The 19,504-nt window shown below is 38.0% G+C and overlaps 1 protein-coding gene across 5 annotated transcripts in view; it reads right to left on the bottom strand.

The window, feature by feature from the left end:
* Nucleotides 1-19,504, bottom strand: part of TPST1 (tyrosylprotein sulfotransferase 1) — a 130,059-nt gene that overhangs the window by 72,658 nt on the left and 37,897 nt on the right. For all 5 annotated transcript variants that reach the window (XM_080831015.1, XM_080831011.1, XM_080831014.1 and 2 more), the window contains exon 2: nucleotides 12,744-13,689. In XM_080831015.1, coding sequence (XP_080687141.1) covers nucleotides 12,744-13,588 — 845 coding nt within the window. In that variant the 5' untranslated portion in view covers nucleotides 13,589-13,689. The remainder of the gene's footprint in view (nucleotides 1-12,743; nucleotides 13,690-19,504) is intronic.

The following is a 19,504-nucleotide window of genomic DNA, read 5'->3' as shown; positions in this document are numbered from 1 at the left end:
CAGTATGGTAATAACACAGAAATAGACACATAGATCAATGGAACAGAATAGAGCCCAGAAATAAACCCACAATTATATGGTCAGTTAATCTTCAACAAAGCAGGAAAGAATATGTAATGGGAGAAAGATAATCTCTTCAACAAATGATGCTGGAAAAACTGGGCTGCTACCTGCAAAAGAATAAAACTGGACCATTTTCTCATATCATACATGAAAATAAACTCAAAATGGATTAAAGGCCTAAATGTAAGACCTGAAACCATAAAAATCCTAGAAAAGAGCACATCTGACATCAGCTATAGCAATATTTTTCTATATATGTCTCCTGAGGCAAGAAAACAAAAGCAAAAATAAACTACTGGGACTACATCAAAATGAAAAGCTCCTGCATAGCAAAAGAAATAATCAACAAACTGAAGATATTTGCAAATGACAAATCTGGTAAAGGGTTAGTATCCAAAATATGTAAAGAACTAATACAACTCAACACCAAAACCCACAAATAATCCAATCAAAAACTGGGCAAAGACATGAACAGATATTTCTCCAAAGAAGACATACAGATGGCCAACAGACAAATGAAAAAATGCTCAGCCCACTCACCATCAAGGAAATGCAAATCAAAACCACAATATCACCTCACAGCTGTCAGAATGGCTAAAATAAAAAACACTAGAAACAACAAGTGTTGGAAAGGATGCAAAGAAAAAGGAACCCTCATGCACTATTGGTAAGACTGCAAACTGGTGCAGCCACTGTGGAAAACAGTATAGAAGTTCCTCAAAAAATTAAAAATAGAACCACCATATGATCCAGGAGTTCCACTACTGGGTATTTACCAAAGACTACGAAGGTAATCAAAAGAATATATGCACCTTTATGTTTATTGCAACATTATTTATAATAGCCAAATTACGGAGGCATCTGAACTGTCCATCAACTGATAAATGGATAAAGATGTAGTATATATACACACAATGGAATATTATTACTGAACCATAAAAAAGAATGAGATCTTGTCATTTGCAAAACACATAGAAATCCAAAGGGTATAATGCTAAATGATCTAGTCAGTCATAGAAAGACAAGTACCATATGATTTTGCTCAAATGTGGAATTTAAGAGACAAACAAATGAACAAAGAGGAAAAAAGGAACAAATCAAAAAACAAACTCTTAACTGTAGAGAACAAACTGACAGTTGCCAGAGGGCAGGTGTTTGGGGGGAATGAGTGAAATAGGTGAAGGGAATTAAGAGCACACTTATCATGTTGAGTACCAGGTGATGTGTGGAATTACTGAATCACTACATTGTAAGCCTAACCTAATATAACACTGTATGTTAACACTACTGGAATTAAAATTAAAATAAATAAATAAATAAATAAATGTGTGTGTGTGTGTGTGTGTGTGTGTGTGTGTATGGTGCTCATTCAGAGAATTAGAAATTAAAATCACAATGAGGTACCATTTACTCTTACATAATTGGAAAATTTTAAAAACAGGCTGTCCTATATAAAAAAATAAGGTTGTAAAATGTGTTGTAGTTCTGTACACTAAATGATCCCTATTTTATTATCATATGTTTAGTGTGGATGTACATACAAGTTTAAAACTACATAACTAGGGACACCTGGGTGACTCATTCAGTTAAGCAGCTGCCTTGGCTCGAGTCATGATCCCAGGGTCCTGGGACTGAGTCCCACATCAGGCTCCTTGCTCGGCGGGGAGCCTGCTTCTCCCTCTATCTGTAGCTCACCCTGCTTGTGCTCTCTCTCTCTCTCTCTCTCTGACAAATAAATAAATAAAATCTTAAAAAAAAACTATAAAAAGAACTACATATCTATATGTATATGTTTATATCTGATATAGGTATTTATAATTTATGTTTATTTTTCATATATATGGAAAAATATGTATCTATGAAAAATAAACATAAAATATTAACTTTAAAAAAGCCAGGTTTATGGATACGGAAACTCTAGAATTTTTACACTCTGATGGTGGCAATGTAAACCACTGCAAACTCTTTAGAAAACAATCTGGCAGGGCGCCTGGGTGGCCCAGCTGTTTAAGCATCTGACTTCAGCTCAGATCATGATCCTCAGAGTCCTGGGATTGAGCCTTGCATCAGGCTCCCCATCCAGTGGGGAGTCAGCTTGTCCTTCTGCCCCTCGCCCTGCTAGTGCATGCACTCTCTCTCAAATAAACAAACAAAATCTTAGAAAAAAAGTTTGGCATTGCCATGTGAAGTTGAACATGCATATTCTCTGTGATTCTAACAATTCTGTTCCTAAGTGTTTATTTCAGAGAAACTCTTGAAGTAGACACCTTAAAAAATGTAGACAGCCCAAACCAAAACAACCCAAATGTTCACCAATAGTACAAATGTATAAATAAGCTATGTCACAGAACAGTGTGTGGCAATAGAAATAAACTGATGATAGCTATATATCTAAAAACTGATAAACCTCAAGACAATGTTAAGAAAGAGGAGCAAGGGGAGGATGAGGAAAGAAAGAAAGGAAAGAACATGCAAGAAAGAAGAAAACAGACTATGATCCCACTTACATAAAGTTCATAAACAAGAAGGTAAAAGCAGCAAATAAGAACAGGAAAAACATGACAATGAAAAACTGGGAATCACCATCAAGTAGTGCCTGTGGTTGAGTTCAGACTTGGAAGCTGATTAGACCTGTGTTTAAAACCTTTCACTGATACTAACTGGTTTTGTAACATTGGATAAACTACTGTCCCTCTCTGTATCTCTGTTTTTTAAACTATAAAATGGAGAAAATGGTGATGATAAAATAATGATGATCTCATCCAAAATTTACTGAATATTTGCTGCGTGCCAGGCACTGTGAAAGCTCTGTCTACGGTAGAGGACAGAGGGAGGTCTCAGAGATCTCCAGGGAGGGGAATCAGAACTGAACGCCGCAGTACAACCTGAGATAACAAGGAAGTGAAAGGTACTACAGGCAGGAGGAGAAATATAACGAGCCGTATGGACTCTCTGTGTAGATACAATTATTTCAACGTAGTTGGGGCCCAGAGAGGAAGAGGCATGATTTTGAGGCAGTGGTTCCCAAAGTGAAATCCACAGACCAGGACATCAGCATTACCTAGGAACCAGTTACAAATGCAAGTTCGTGGGCTTGTCACAGATCTGAGTCAGAAACTATGGTATCTTAGGTGGCTCAGATGATTAAGCATCTGAGTCTTGATCTCGGGGTCCTGAGTTCAAGCCCCATGTTGGGCTCCATGCTGGGTGTGGAGCCTACAGAAAGAAAGAAACAAACTAACTAACTAACTAACTAACTCTCGGTCTTTTCAAAGTCACTTGAAGTGATTCTAATATATGGCTGACATTTGATAAGATGATTTTGAGCAATGATGGAATGGAATGTTTAAAAAAAAATAATGAAATCATCCTTTACAAGTCAAGTAATTCAGAAGAGGGTGAGGACCATGATGTTCTGAATTCAGAAGAGGGAAAAGACAATAATATCTGAAAAGGCACTAGGTATTACCTATGATATACTTGATTTTTCTTTGACAAAAATTAATCAATTTTATGGGTTACTCTATTTACAAATCAAATTTCCCACATGCTTCATCTTAAAAATACATTTCCAAAGAATCTTACATTTTAAATCTTTTTTTTTTTTAATTTATGCCAGAGGGATCTTCCCTGTTTTATAACCTAAAAAGCTGTTAAAAAGAAAAACACTGCCCCAAATGATGTCGAAGACTTAATACCTAATCTAACTGCAGTTTCAACCCACCAGAAATGTAACCTTTAACTAGTCAACACAGAACTTCCTGTCACCCCTAGGAATTTACTGACACTTTCCACTCCCCTTAGGAAGGTAATCTTGTCTAAACAATGCATTCCTTGCTAATAAACTCCTTTCTTCTTTTTTTATTTTCAGTGCCCTCTCTCTGCCTTTAAAAACCTTCCTCTTGTGTAGCTCAGTGGAGCTCCCCTCTACTTGTTAGATGTCTGATTCATTAGTTATTTTTTAAAAGCCAGTAAGATCTTCAAATTTACTCAGCTGAATTTTGCTTTTTAACAGATTTGGTGGCAGCAGTGAGATCCAAAGCAAACTTCTGACAGCACTCAGGAGCAATGAAAAACACAGGCATGGCGCCCTGCAAGCCCCTTTGAGTTCACAGTCTTTCCCGCGGTTTCTGAGGGCCATCGGTAAATCCTCATGGCTTGATCCCACTCTTCTGCATTCAAGCTACCAGTCTAATTGGCTTACCAGTCCAGGGTTAACAGGTCAGTCTAGACTGACAAGGGGCTCCTAGCAGTCTTTAGCCCTTGTTCACAGCCCAGTCCACAATTCCACACTGGAATTCCTTCCTCAAATTTCCAGTCTGAAATCCCCATTTACTAGAGTCTACGATTTAGTGTTGGTGGTCCACAAGACCTTTTCTTAGCCAGCCCACAGTAACATCTTTTGATTACTGCTGTATGTTTGTTTGTCTGGTTTTGTGTTAACAGAGGCTTAGCTAATGAGGTCCTTAAGTGCTGAAGAGTCAAATGTACCACCTTCTGGCGCATCTACTTATTTTATGCCTAAAAACTATGAAGCTGGGGGGCAGTTGTTAAGTGAACACCTGGGTGTTCAGTCGTTAAGTGGCTGCCTTGGGCTCAGGTCATGATCTCAGGGTCCTGGGATCAAACCCTGCATCTCCCACTCATCCTGCTTTTGTTCCCTCTCTCCCTCTCTCTCTCTCTCTCTGTATGTGTGTGTCAAATAAATAAAATCTGTTAAAAAAAATCTTTAACTAAGTAAATAATAAATAAAATAAAAACTATAGATCTGGGTACACTGAATATATACAGAAATGGCAAAATTTTACCAAAAATAACCTAGAATGATAAGGGCCGTGATGGGAAAAGTTCCAATCAAAGAAGATCATTTAAGAAGTGTGCTTGAAAGCAAGGGTTCCCAAATTAAGCAGAATGGGATACCCATTTTAATTGGCAAGCAGAGGATCCTAAAAGGTTCCACAATTCCAAAGTAGTTTCATTGAAAAATTCATTGCAAAAGCCTAAAGAAAATTAATGTGAGGGACCCAAAACAGGACTATAATGCCCACAGCTCCCTCTTTCCTCCTAAGAACTCACAGAATGAATACTAATCCTCTGTCTGAACCATTTTCCACCCTGAGATGACTACACAACCATAAACAAGTCTTCCAAATTAACGGCCGTATAGATAACCTCCTATCTACCTTCAAAGGAGGGCCCCTATATAGGCCCCTCTTAGAGTTGATGAAACTAAGGAATTTACTGGTAAACTGCTACATTATTTCTTTAAACAAACAAGGAATATACCAGACTCCATAGACGGGATCACAGAAAAACTGACAAAGCCAGTGAAGAGTGAAAATTCTTATCAGAATCCTTTCTTCTGCATCTGTCTGTAGTGCCCAGTTGAGAGAGGAAAATAAAATTGCAAATTACCCATGGTCCTCTCAATTGATGCAGAAAAAGCATTTGACAAAATCCAGCATCTGTTCCTGATTAAAACGCTTCAAAGTATAGGGATAGAGGGAACATTCCTGAACTTCATCAAATCTATCTATGAAAGACCCACAGCAAATATCATCCTCAATGGGAAAAAGCTTGCAGCCTTCCCGTTGAGATCAGGAACACGACAAGGATGCCCACTCTCACCACTCTTATTCAACATATATTAGAAGTCCTAGCAACAGCAATCAGACAACAAAGAGAAAAGTTATTCAAATTGGCAAGGGAGAAGTCAAACTCTCTCTCTTCACAGATAACATGATACTCTATGTGGAAAACCCAAACCACTCCTCCCCCAAACTACTAGAACTCATACAGCAATTCAGTAACGTGGCAGGATACAAAGTCAATGTACAGAAATCAGTGGCTTTCTTATACACTAACAATGAAAATACAGAAAGGCAAATTAGAGAATCAATTCCATTTACTATAGCACCAAGAACCATAAGATACCTGGGAATAAACCTAACCAAAGAGGTGAAGGATCTGTACTCGAGGAACTACAGAACACTCATGAAAGAAATTGAAGAAGACACAAAAAGATGGAAGACCATTCCATGCTCTTGGATCGGAAGAATAAACATTGTCAAAATGTCTATACTGCCTAGAGCAATCTATACTTTTAATGCCATTCCGATCAAAATTCCACCGGTATTTTTCAAAGAGCTGGAGCAAATAATCCTAAAATTTGTATGGAATCAGAAGAGACCCCGAATTGCTAAGGAAATGTTGAAAAACAAAAATAAAACTGGTGGCATCACGTTACCTGATTTCAAGCTTTACTACAAAGCTGTGATCACCAAGACAGCGTGGTACTGGCATAAAAACAGACACACAGACCAGTGGAACAGAGTAGAGAGCCCAGATATGGACCCTCAACTCTATGGTCAAATAATCTTCGACAAAACAGGAAAAAATATACAGTGGAAAAAAGACAGTCTCTTCAATAAATGGTGCTGGGAAAACTGGACAGCTATATGTAGAAGAATGAAACTCGACCATTCTCTTACACCGTACACAAAGATAAACTCGAAATGGATAAAAGACCCCTTGCCTTCCAAATTCAAACCCATTATTTACTGATCCTTCCTCTCTCTGGGATAGCTGTTGTCTTCTTGTTTACACACCTGGACTTGGCTTTTTGCCTGCCTGGAACATACAAGCTGTTGGTTCTTTTTTTTCGGCAATCTTTAGGAGTGACTGGGTTTTGGGAAGTTAATATCCTTTACTCTCTTTGGGGCCCTTACACCTGAGCGGGGTTATTCAATACTGCCGGAAATATTTATAATTAAAATTCTTTACCCAGGGGAAAGAAACCAATTGAGGATAATGTAGTTGGATAAGTGGATCAATGTATGATGTCATTTAAGTTACACCCCAATTCTTTGAGGAATTGAAAGCAACTGTCCTAATCTTGCAAATTGTTTGCAAAACAAAACTCTGCTCTAGAGGCAATTCAAAATTCACCTATCTCTTCACCAATCCCCCAACTCCTTTATCTCAAACAGCTTGTAAATTATTGGCCTTAGGAAAGCAAAAGTCCATCTTGGAGAAACTTACATTCTTTCAGTCCCTTGGAGTTAGAAACACAGCTCATAATCACCTGACTCCAAAGGAAGAAAGAAAGGGGGAAAGGTCTTTTTAAAATGCAAACTGCTGGGGTGCCTGGGTGGCTCAGTGGGTTAAAGCCTCTGCCTTCGGCTCAGGTCATGATCCCAGGGTCCTGGGATCGAGCCCCACATCGGGCTCTCTGCTCAGCGGGGAGCCTGCTTCCCTTCCTCTCTCTCTGCCTGCCTCTCTGCCTGCTTGTGATCTCTGTCTGTCAAATAAATAAATAAAATCTTTTAATAAAAAAATATAAAATAAAAATAAAAAATAAAATAAAAAAATAATAAAAAAAAATAAATAAATAAAATAAAATAAAATGCAAACTGCTAAAAGGGCTCCGAGGCTCTAGCAGTCTCCTTACGATTAATTCCAGAGACAAAAACCTTACAGATTTCTTGGAATCCCACCAATACACAACCTTCTGTTATCTTATGGAAGTACAAGCTACTATAAGCCTCTAAAGTCTTATGTTCAAGTCTATCAACAGGCCAAAGAAGTCTATCTGGATCCCAATTCAAAGGTCACAGTTTAGAACTGATTAGCCATGTTGGAAACGTGAGAGAAAAACAGCTTTTGAGCCCCACCTGGAAGGAACATTACCAACTGCTACGGACATTGCTCTGCAAAATTAGAAGGTAGTAAGCCTTGTGTACGTGTCACCCAGCTAAAGCCTCCACATGACACCCAGCCCTATACAGACACCACAGACCTTCAAATCAAATTACGAGGAAGAGAAGTACTCATTGTCAAGACAGACGTCCATGCAAGGCGACGGAGCAGGGCCGCCTGCTTTAACAGAACCTGCAATCTTTCTCCTTTTCCTTTCCTTTACTCTGCCATGGGCCTGGAAAGATAACGTCTTCATCTTTCTCTCTCAGGCCACTGATAAGGGTGCCAACCTCTGAATTTAGGACAACCTGTTATTTCAGGCTAGAAGAAAATCTAACTATGGCCCTAACTTTCTAGAAGCAAAATAAGACACCTTACTGGTCAACTCCCCTGAATTTACATCATGAGTTAAAAGGGCCTACCAGGAGGCTTGCAGGATTCAGGATTCGCTCCTTTTGGCAGGTCCTTACTTCTCTGTTAGGGCTAGGGTAGGCCTCTGTAAAACTGACAGGGAGGGAAAACCCCATAAGGCGGTGGGCTGCAGTTGTGTGATAGCAGAGTCTCAGGCCAAGGGCTGTCCTTGAGGAATACGTTGAATGTAAGAAATGAACAAATGAAAAACCTGGTTCTTGTTCCTAAAAGATTAAAAAAAAAGTCTTAATACCTCTTTAACTGCAGCTTCACACCCACTGAAATGTAACCTTTCATCAGTCAGCGTGGGAACTTCCCGGTCAGCACTAGCAGATTTACTGTAGACGGCGGCTATTCCCCTTAGGAGGGCAATCTCGCCTACAACAATGGTTTCTTTCCTAATAATTTCATTTTTCCCACTGTCTCTTTATCTTTAAAAACCTTCCCTTTTCTGTAAACTTTTGGGGCTCCCCCACTACTTGCTAGATGGGCTACTGCCTGATTCATGAATTAATAAAGCCATTTAGTTCTTTAAAATTTACGGAGTTTATTCTTATTTAATACTATCTCTGTTCTGGATCTGATTTCTAGTTTTCTCTCTGCTTTACTCACTGGAAGTTTCAGAGTGTCAATTATTGTATTATATAGTATATTATATTGTATAGTGTCAAATATTGTACTATTTTTTTCTCTTGTACTTACCACTGCTACTATATTTTTCCTTCCAACCTATTTGTGCTTAACAGTTCTCTACCTTTTTTTTTTTGCCCCAAGGGCAGATAACTTCTCTCTGAATTGTAGTTATGATTCTTGTACTTGCTTCTGCTTAAGGGTTATCTTTATAGTGTTTTGTTTTTCTGGCTTTGCTCTTTTCACCTAGTAAATCTGTTTACTGATCCTAGGTTACTTTTTCATTTTAGTCGACCTTAAGTATACCTTGGTGCACTTTTCTGTTATTGTTACTGATGATTTTTATCTGTTCCAGGTAATTTCATAGTATCTGAATGAGTTTAAAAGCAGGAACAATGCTGTATACACTAGTAATTTCCTGAATGTTCCCAGATGGAAATGACTGAAATTCCACAAATATTCCACAATTCATGAGACGAAGTTAATGTAAATAGCCTCAAACTTTATTTCCATTTCCTACTCCAAATATCTGAGAAGCAGGCAGGCAGTAGATACCATTCTATCATTAGCAAAATCCTACTACATATTCAATCACTTGGAGAATTCTACTAGAACCCACCTAATTGCATAAGGTATTTTCCTTAAAATTTACTCCTCCCTACCTTTCTATATAAACATTTCTTGAAAGATAAAGGCAAAAAGACATTTAGAAATGCTTCAATTTTTTCTACTCAATTAGTTTGGAGGAAATAAAGAGATCAGTGAGCTCTGTATCATTTTTGGAGCCATAGTAATCAAGACTACAGCTCAATTTAATATAATGTTGAACAGTATGGGTAAATAATTTGTTAAAACAGAACACAATATTCAAAACATCAAAGGTACAACATCAATCACTGGAGAAACTATTCTACTACTTCGCCTTGAAATGACTAAAAACATCAAAGATTAATAGTGTACCTAAAATTCTATAGTTGTATCTTAATGCAGACCTAAAGTTATTACCCAGCTAAAGCAATCTGTTTCTATCTCCTCCCCACTCATTAAAAACTTTGCTTTTATTTTCAGTTTAAAAAAAAAAAAGCTTAGCTTATACACACTAGTCTCTAATGAAGATTCCCTGAACCACCCCAGAATGAAAGAATGTTTTCTTCCACCAAATTCTTTCATAGAGGAACTCTTACATATGTTAGCAAGTGATTAACTTATGCTCCTACTGGAACTGGAACTGACCAGGGAGGCGAGATGTACCTCTCTGACTGAAAATAACTGGAAATTCCTAAGCAAAGCAAAAAAAGCATTGCTTTTTTAGTTAACGCAATAGGGGAGGTAGAACTGTGAAAGTTTTCCTTACCACTGTCTTCAATAATTTCTGCATATGTTCCTGGGCCATCTGGTAATATCTTCAAGCCTTCAAAACTGCCTAAATATTTTTAGTTATTTCAGTACTAAGTAATACCACAATAAGTATTAAAATACTTATTTTAAACAATTTTCCCAGAAAAAAAAATATTTATAGGGAAGAATCCAAATGTTCTTTTGTTTTGTTTTTAGGTTTAAAAAAATACTTGTACCTGTCCTAAAATTAAAAGGACTCAGAATACCAAGTGTTGGCAAAGCTGCAAAGCAACTAGAACACATTCCTGTATAATACAGCTGTACGTGAATGGTACAGATCCTGCGGAAAACAAGTATCTGTTAAAGACATCTAAATATGGAGATATAGAGAGGTCTTATGATCTAGCGATTCTACTCACTGGCATATACCCAAGAGAAATTAATGTTCTGTTCACCAATAGCAATGGACAAGAATGATCTTGGCCACTTTATCCATAATAGCCCCAAACTGGAAACATCAAATGTCCACCAATGTAACAATGGATAAACTGTTATATTTATATACTAGAGTATTACATAGTAATGAAAAAGAATCAACAGCTGCTCTTTACAAGGTTATGGGTAAATCTAAGGTTACATGGAAGTAGCTAGGCAAAAAATAATAAATAGGCATGCTTGCATTTATATGAAGTTCAAAAACAAGCAAGACTATTTCTGAACTTCACACATGACATCAGAGCCCCTTGGTGACAGAGGTCGGAACAGTGGTTTCTTTTGGGTTGAGGAAGATGTTAACCAAAAGAGGGATAAAGGAGCCTCCCGAGCACTGGTAATTTTCTATATTTTTATACAGATGGTGATTATACAGGTGTATATGGATGTAAACACTCATCAAATTGTACACTGAATATCTGTGCATTTACTTATAGGTATGCCTTAATTTAAAAATAACTCATATGATACCAAGAATCTTGGAATAAGCATTGCAAGGTCTAGTCATGGCTCTACCAGGTGTGATTCTTGACAAGGTGCAAAACCGCACTGGGTCTCCATGCCTCAAATTAAATGCTAAGTAAGGTCTCTTCCCCTTCTAAAATCCATTTATTTGTAGTTTCTATGAATTTCCTCAGTCTCCAGGTTTGCCTTAAACATAGTAATCATATATGTAAAATGATCTTTTCCTTATTTCCACCAAAATCTACCTTGAGCATATCTCCTTAATCCCTACTTGGACAGACTGGGGGTGGGTATGGTGGTGTCTACCAGGTTTATTTTAAACTACTAGAAGGAAACAGCATCAGAGTATCTGGGCCAACATATAAGCGCATAAAGTGAAATGCTCACCTAGGAATACAGGCGATTAGAAATTAGTTACGGTCTATTATCTGGAAAGAACAATAAACTATGATGACATTAGCTATAATTTCCTTTGACTCAATAAAAATAATCCTAAGCCATTAGAGTGATAATACCTAATAATTTATAATCAATACCCCGTAAGCTAAGTGCAGAAATGCAGCTGTTCCTTTCAAATTACCTAGATCAGGAATCGATTCTCACTGCACAAGTTCTATACACTGAAAAAAGGAATCAAGAAGACATTCCTTGGTAGGAGGAAGCAGGGTACCTAAGGGAGAAGTACACTGTTTTATCTTTTCTTTCTTTCTTTTTTTTTTTTTAAACAGTGAGTACATATTACCTTTATAAATGGAAAAAAATAAAACTTACTTACACCCAACTTTCCCCCATAAGGAGATGCTACCTGAATTAAGTAGTTTCATTTTATATCCTTATTCTGGGTACAAAAGTCATCAAATCACATTGTCAGATCAAGTCAGGGCACCCCAGTCACCACTTCATAAGAAAGGGAAAAATGCAATGGTTTTAGAAGTATTTGAATCTAAGGAACTTCCCGTACGGATGGATTATGGATTAAGCTTCCAACCTGTGGAGTTCTCTACCTCTATGAAAAAAATCAAGACCCTTAAGATGACAAAAGAATTACTACATGTTATGAAATGTCATGGAAAACAGCACTAGCCCACTGAGACCAAGGCATGGATTCTAATTCTGACCTTTCCATCTAAATTTGAGTGAATCATTTTTACTTTCTGATTCATTTTTCCAACCTGTAAAGTGAAAGGACTGGGTTAGATCATCTTAGCCTTTATTTTTCTCTATTACTAAAAATTCCTAAATGCTCAGAATTCACCACTTGCTTACCAACATGTGAGATGCTTCTCATATTAACCTTAATCCAAACAAAAGCCAACTATCCTTATAATAAGAGTATCTAGAAATTAGAAATCAGGAGTCACTAAAATTGAATCATGGACATTAAGGCCTGAGGTCTGTGAAAAAGACCTTTAACTGCTATAAATTGGGTTTGCTTCCATCAAAAAAGTAAAAAGGACCACAATTCGTAAACATACAGAAGAATTAAATAAATGAAAGGGTCTATAATGAACTAGCTAGAGAATTTTTTTAAAAACTCATTGATGAAGTTGTATCTATTCCAAAAGAGAGCTGGAGTTTACACACATACACACACCTCTTTATTACCTGAATATAGGGTAATAAAAATAATAATGACATCTACTCACTTTGACAGAGATACTCCTCCAGCTTTCCCAATCATCTCCTCATGATGTAATACTGAGTGGTTCCATGGAATCTGAAGGAACTTTAAGAGTGTTCTCATCCACCGTTCAGGATGCAAGACAAGTTGTTCATAGTGAACTAACATGCATTTTTTATAGCCAACTTCCATACACTGGTTATACATGGTCTCTATGGCACGATTCCATTTGGTCAAACAGTCTCTGTAACTGTTCAGGTCAAACCCAGCTATGGTAACTTTCCGAGAAATCATTGAATGTACTGATGCCCGGCCATCTCGGACCATCAGGAGAAATTTGGCATTGGGGAATAACCTGGCAAGGTAAGTTAAGGATTTCAGGGCAAAAGGATCTTTATTACATAAATAAGGAGCTGGTTCTCCGTGCTTAACAATAATTTCTAGTAGGAAGGCTTGCATGGCAGAATCCAGCACTTCATCGGTGACACCAGCCTCATCCAAGCGTATTTTCTCTTTACTTGACCGTGACCACATCTGCTTCAGGGCCAGGATTCGGGGAATCACCCTGGTTTCCTCTCCACAGCGAATATCGGGGTGTGCATCTAGCATGGCCCTCATGAGTGTGGTTCCACTCCGAGGCACACCTCCAATAAATATTAAAGGCATATCTTTGTGATAGGCAAAGGTTTTATTGGCTTTGATGTCCAGGCCAGTTCGCACAGTGGTCTTTACGCTCTCCAATTTGAGGGGCTGGCTACGTTCTTCTATTCGGTGATGGCATTCCATGGCGTGTTGGCCCAAGTAAAACACAGTCACAGAACTAATCACCAGACATGCCAATAGTAAGTTCTGCTTCAGTTTTCCAACCATCTTGATGTGGTTATCTTGTTATTAAACAGATAGTCTGCTCAAAATAATTTTCAGAAAATGCTCAGGCCATGGAGATTCTACTGCAGAAAGAGGATGAACATCTAATGGGAAAAGGAAAAAGTTATTTTATCATCACATTAAGACTGTTTACCAAAAAAAGAGATTGTTTACAACTTAGTCGTCAGTGATCACCATTACATTTTAGCTAGAAAGAAGCTGAAGCAGCCTTAAACACTGTGATATTCTTGGAACATAAATATACACAAGTGCAAGCAAAAAGAAATCATTGCTAATCAGAAACAGCTTTTCTTAATGTAACGATTCCAAAGCTGGGGTGCCTGGGTGGCTCAGTGGGTTAAGCCTCTGCCTTCGGCTCAGGTCATGATTCCAAGGTCCTGGGATCGAGCCGCACATCGGGCTCTCTGCTCAGCAGGGAGCCTGCTTCCCTTCCTCTCTCTCTCTCTCTGCCTGCCTCTCTGCCTACTTGTGATCTCTGTCTGTCAAATAAATAAATAAAATCTTTAAAAAAAATCCACACAATTCTGAACCCAGGTACCTTGCAGAGAATGGCAAAATAAAACTATTTCTATCAGTGAATCATGCAAGTATTTAATATGTCCAAGTATGTCTGCAATCTAACCACTGGCATTCAGATTTGCTTCACCCCTAAGAAGTCATTATCCTCCATTCTACTCTAAAGAGAAATTACAGAAGAAATATACAACTGCCAAAACTTTAACAAAGATTCAGTTTATTTATCCCGCAAGTCATTTATTTAGATACTACAGGCCAGATACTTGGGCTTGGCTGAGGATAAGCTTTGACAACAACTACAGTGCAGTGACTCTTGCTCTCAGGAAACAGTCTCATGAACAGACAGATGTGCAAACAATGACAAAATGCACTCAGAGCCTTAGTAGAAACAAGCCAACAGGACAATGAGAGTATAATGAAAAGAAGTACATAAGTCTACCAGAGGAAGCTATAAAAGCCTCAAAAGAAGTAAGAGGAAGGGGTACTCTCAGCAGTAGGAACTTGCACAAAGACATGACTGAACACGGCATGTTTAGGTAACAAGAAGTTGTTCGGGAGAACTGGTGAACAGTGCGTGAAGACAATTATGCAGTCATGACTGGCGAGCTCTTTGCCAATGAAGAGGTCCATGGAGGCAAAGAGGAGTGATAGGAAGGTAAACACCAGCGCAGATATGAAACACCCGAACTTTGAATGTGCTCCTCTACACACAGGAAGATCCACTGCCAGATGAAAGGTCATAGTGTCTTAAGACACTTGAGCCCAATCACTGTCCACTAAGCTATGCTAACAGGAAGGCAGCCCCTAGAGAGCCATGCTTAGAAATGAAAACAATTTTAAGTGTGTGGGTGTGCATCCGAGCAGCTGCATCAGCATATATTTACATGAAATGTCCATACGAGGCAAATTTAAAGAGACAGAAAGCAGAGGTTGGAAGCAGGAATTTAATGACAAATAGGCATGAAGTGACTTTTTGTAGTAATGGAAATATTCTAAAACTGGACTGCTGTGTTAGTTACACAGCTCTAGAAAAGTTACTTAAAAAATCACTGAATTGGACCCTTACAATGGTAAATCTTATTGTATATACATTATACCTCAACACAGCTGGTTGTTTTTTTTTTTAAAGAATACTTTCCTAGAAAAATATTTTGATAGTCTCAGTAGGATACACCAAGATCTGGTTTTTGTTTACTCATATATCCATTCCTTTCATTGCATATCGGAACACATATTATGTGCCAGGCAATGTACTGTACTATAAAGCTACAACATAGAAAAACAAAGTGAGAATACATTGAGATTAAACAGTCAGCTTAATAAGACAGCAAAGAAAAAAGCACTGATTAAGAACACTGGTAGTAGGGCACCTGGGTGGCTCTGTCGGTTAAGCATCTGACTCTTGATTTTGGCTCAGGTAATGCTCTCAGGGTCATGAAATCAAGTCCTGCGTGGGCTGTGCTCTGGGTGTGGAGCCTGTTTAAGATTTTCTCTCCATCTCCCTCTGCCCCTCCTCCCCCGACCCCTGTGCTCTCTCTAGAACAAGAACAAAGAACACTGGTAGCAACATAGCACTGAACTATCTATACAGAAAACTGCATCCATGATATAAAAGACACACTTAAGATGTTATACTAGCATTCAGTTTAAAAGGGGGCAGATGGAAAGAAAAGAAAACAATGGAAAGAAGAGAGAACAGACAGATTGCAAAATTAAGATTTAACCCTAGAATAACAATATTTTGGTTAGAAATTATAAGCACAAATGAAGAAAACATTGCTGAAATGGAAAAAAATTATCTATAGATATGAGGACCAACATTTTAAGCAAAATAAATGACAATAAACCCAATCTGGACACATTCTGGCAATTTCAAATAACCTTCAATTTCAAGTGTGAAGAAAATACTTCTGTAGGCTTTCAAAGAAAATAAGGACCAAAGGATCAAATAACAACCTGGCATCAGATGTATCTACCACACTAAATGCTTATCCTCTGGTTTCCTAGTAGTCACCATTCTTTATTTTTCAAACTTCCTACAATGAATATTTGTTACTTTTCAGAGTGGGGAAAGAAAAACAAATATTTTTAAAATAACAGGGATAGGGATGCCTGGGTGGCTCAGTCAGTTAAGTTTCTGCCTTCGGCTCAAGTCATGATCCCAGGGCCCTGGGATTGGGTCCTGAGTTGGGTTCCCTGCTTAGCAGGAAGCTTGCTTCTCTCTCTACCCCTCCCCCTTCTCCAGCTCATGTGTGCATGTGTGCGTTCGCTCGCTCTCTCTCGCTCTCTCTCTCTCTTGTGCGTGCACGTGCACGCGCCAAAAATAAATAAAATCTTTTAAAATAATAGGGTCAGACTACCTAAAAAGATTACATTTAGGTAGAGATCTGAACAGTGAACAGGATACAGGCAAAGTGAAGAGAAGAACATTCTAAGCAAAAGCAAGTAGATATGCAAAAGTCCTGCAATGGAAGGCCATTTCAAAGCTTTCAAGGAGCAGGGTAAAGCAAGAGAAAAAGTGGGTGAATAATGAAACTTGAAAAATGGGCAGGGGTCAGATCATAAATCTTGTGGATCAGTTTAGGGTTATGACATTTTATGAAAGATGCAATCAGATGTGGCTGATTTAAAAATTTTAAGCAGGGAGTTACTTAATCCTATTTTAGGTTCATACAATCTCATTCTGGCCAAAACCATCCTGAAAAAGAACAGGATGGAATATTCACAATCCCCAATCTCAAAACTTACTACAAAGCTAGAGTAATGAAGACAATGTAGTACTGGATAAAAACAAGCATATGAAAGAATAGAATAGGATTATATATCCAGAAATACACCCTTACATTTTTGGTAAGTTGAGCTTTCTTTCTTTTTTTTTTAAATTAAGTTTTTTATTTTAATTCCAGTATAGTTAACACACAGTGTTATATTAATTTCAAGTGTACAATATAGTGATTCAACAATTCTACACATTGGTCAGTGCTCATCATGGTAAGCGCACTCTTTAATCTCCATCACTTATTTCACGAATTCCCCACCCACCTCCCCTCTGGTAACCATCAGTTTGTTCTCTGTTATTAAGAGTCTGTTTCTTGGGGCGCCTGGGTGGCTCAGTGGGTTAAGCCTCTGCCTTCAGCTCAGGTCATGATCTCGGGGTTCTGGGATAGAGCCCCACATCAGGCTCTCTGCTCAGCGGGGACCCTGCTTCCCCCTCTCTACCTCTCTCTGCCTGCTTGTGATCTCCCTCTGTCAAATAAATAAATAAAAATTCTTAAAAAAAAAAAAAAGAGTCTGTTTCTTGGTTTGTTTCTCTCTCTCTTTTCTCCCTTGTTCATTTGTTTTGTTTCTTAAATTACACATATGAGTGAAATAATATGGTATTTGTCATTCTCTGACTAACTTATTTCACTTAGCATTATACTCTCTATCTCCATCCATGTTGCTGCAAATGGCAAGATTTCATTCTTTATGGCTGAGTCATATTTCATTGTGCATGCGTGTGCGTGTGTATGAATATATAAATATATACCACCTCTTTATCCATTCATCTACTGATGGCCACTGGCCTGCCTCCGTATCTTGGCTACTGTGAATAATGCTGCTATAAACAGGGGTTCATGTTCCCTTTGAATTGTTTTTTTGTTTTGTTTTGTTTTTGTAATTTGGGATTAAATACCCAGCAGTGCTATTACTAGGTCCTATGGTAGTTCTATTTTTAACTTTTTGAGGAAACTCCATACTGTTTTCCACAGTGGCTGCACCGGGTTGCATTCCCACCAAGAGTGCACAGGGTTCCTTTTTGTCCACATCCTTAACAACACTTCTTGTTTTCACGTATTTTTTTATTTTGACCATTCTGACAGGTGCAATATGATTATCTCATTGTAGTTTTGATTTGCAATTTCCTGATAATGAGTGATATGGAACATCTTTTGATGTGGTCAATTGATTCTTGACAGGGTACTAAGACAACCGTGTGAGGAAGGAACACCCTTTTCAACAAATGGTATTAGGACAACTGGATATCCACATGTAAAAGAAAGAAGTTGAACACCTGCTCACAAAACTTTACTCAAAAGGAACTAGAGGGGCACCTGGGTGGCTCAGTTGGTTGGGTGACTGCCTTCAGCTTAGGTCACGATCCTGGAGTCCTAAGATCAAGTCCCACATCGGGCTTCCTGCTCAGCAGGGAATCTGCTTCTCCCTCTGAACGTCTCCCCTCTCATGCTCTCTCTCTCTCATTCTCTCTCTCACATAAATAAAATCTTTTAAAAAAAATTAACTAGAGACTTAAATGTCAGAGCTAACACTATAAAACTCTGAGACTGGAGAGGTATAAATCTTTGTGGCTGCAGTTCCTTAGACATAAGACCAAAAGTACAAGAGACAAATTAAAAACAGATGAATTAGATTTCATCAAAATTAAAAACATTTGTGCTTCAAAGAACATCATCCTTCTTTGATGTGAAAGTGAAAGACAAATAAAAAGATGGGAGAAACTAACTAATCATGTTTCTGATAAAGGACTCGTAGCCAGAATATATAAAGAACAGTTATAATTCAACAATCAACACAAATAACCCAATTAAATAGTGGGCAAAAACCCATATAGACATTTCTCCAAAGAAGATACACAAATGGCTAACATGCACATAAGATGTTCAATATTCTTCAGGAAAATGCAAATCAAAACTACTTCACACCCACTAGATGGCTACAATCAAAAACAAAAATAAATAACAAGTGGTGATAAAGATGTGGAGAAACGGGAATATACACTGCTCATACACTGCTGGCGGGTGGGACTGTGAAATGCTGCAGCCAGTTTAGCCAAGTTTGGCAGTTTCTCAAAAGGTTAAATGTGGAACTAACATATGATCCAGCAATTCTACACAAGAGAACTAAAAACATGCACTCACAGAAAGCTTGTGCAAAGCATCACTATTTATAGCTAGAAAACAGCAACAACACAAATGTCCAGCAACTGACAAATGTATAAACAAAACATGGTATATCCAAACAACAGAGTATTATTCAGCCATAAAAGGAGTGAAGTACTGATACACAATTCAATTCAATATACCCAAACTTTGAAAACATTACGCTAATTGATTAGATTCCTTTATATGAAGTATCCAAAACAGGCAAATCTGTAGAGACAGAAAAATTAGTAGTTGCCTGGGGCTGACGCGAAAGGGAAGATGAAAGTTGACTACTACACAGTTTCTTTTTGGGGTGACGAAAGTGTTCTAAACCTAGATTGTAGAGAATTTTTTGGTATGTGGTTACATCTCAATAATATTGTGTTAAAACAACAACAACAACACACTACACACTTATTAGAATGGCTAAAATAAAAAACACTGACACTATCAAGTGCTG

The sequence above is a fragment of the Martes martes genome (assembly GCF_963455335.1).
Source record: "Martes martes genome assembly, chromosome: 18".
Taxonomy (NCBI): Eukaryota; Metazoa; Chordata; class Mammalia; order Carnivora; family Mustelidae; genus Martes; species Martes martes.
This window is presented reverse-complemented; position numbering and strand designations above follow the sequence as displayed.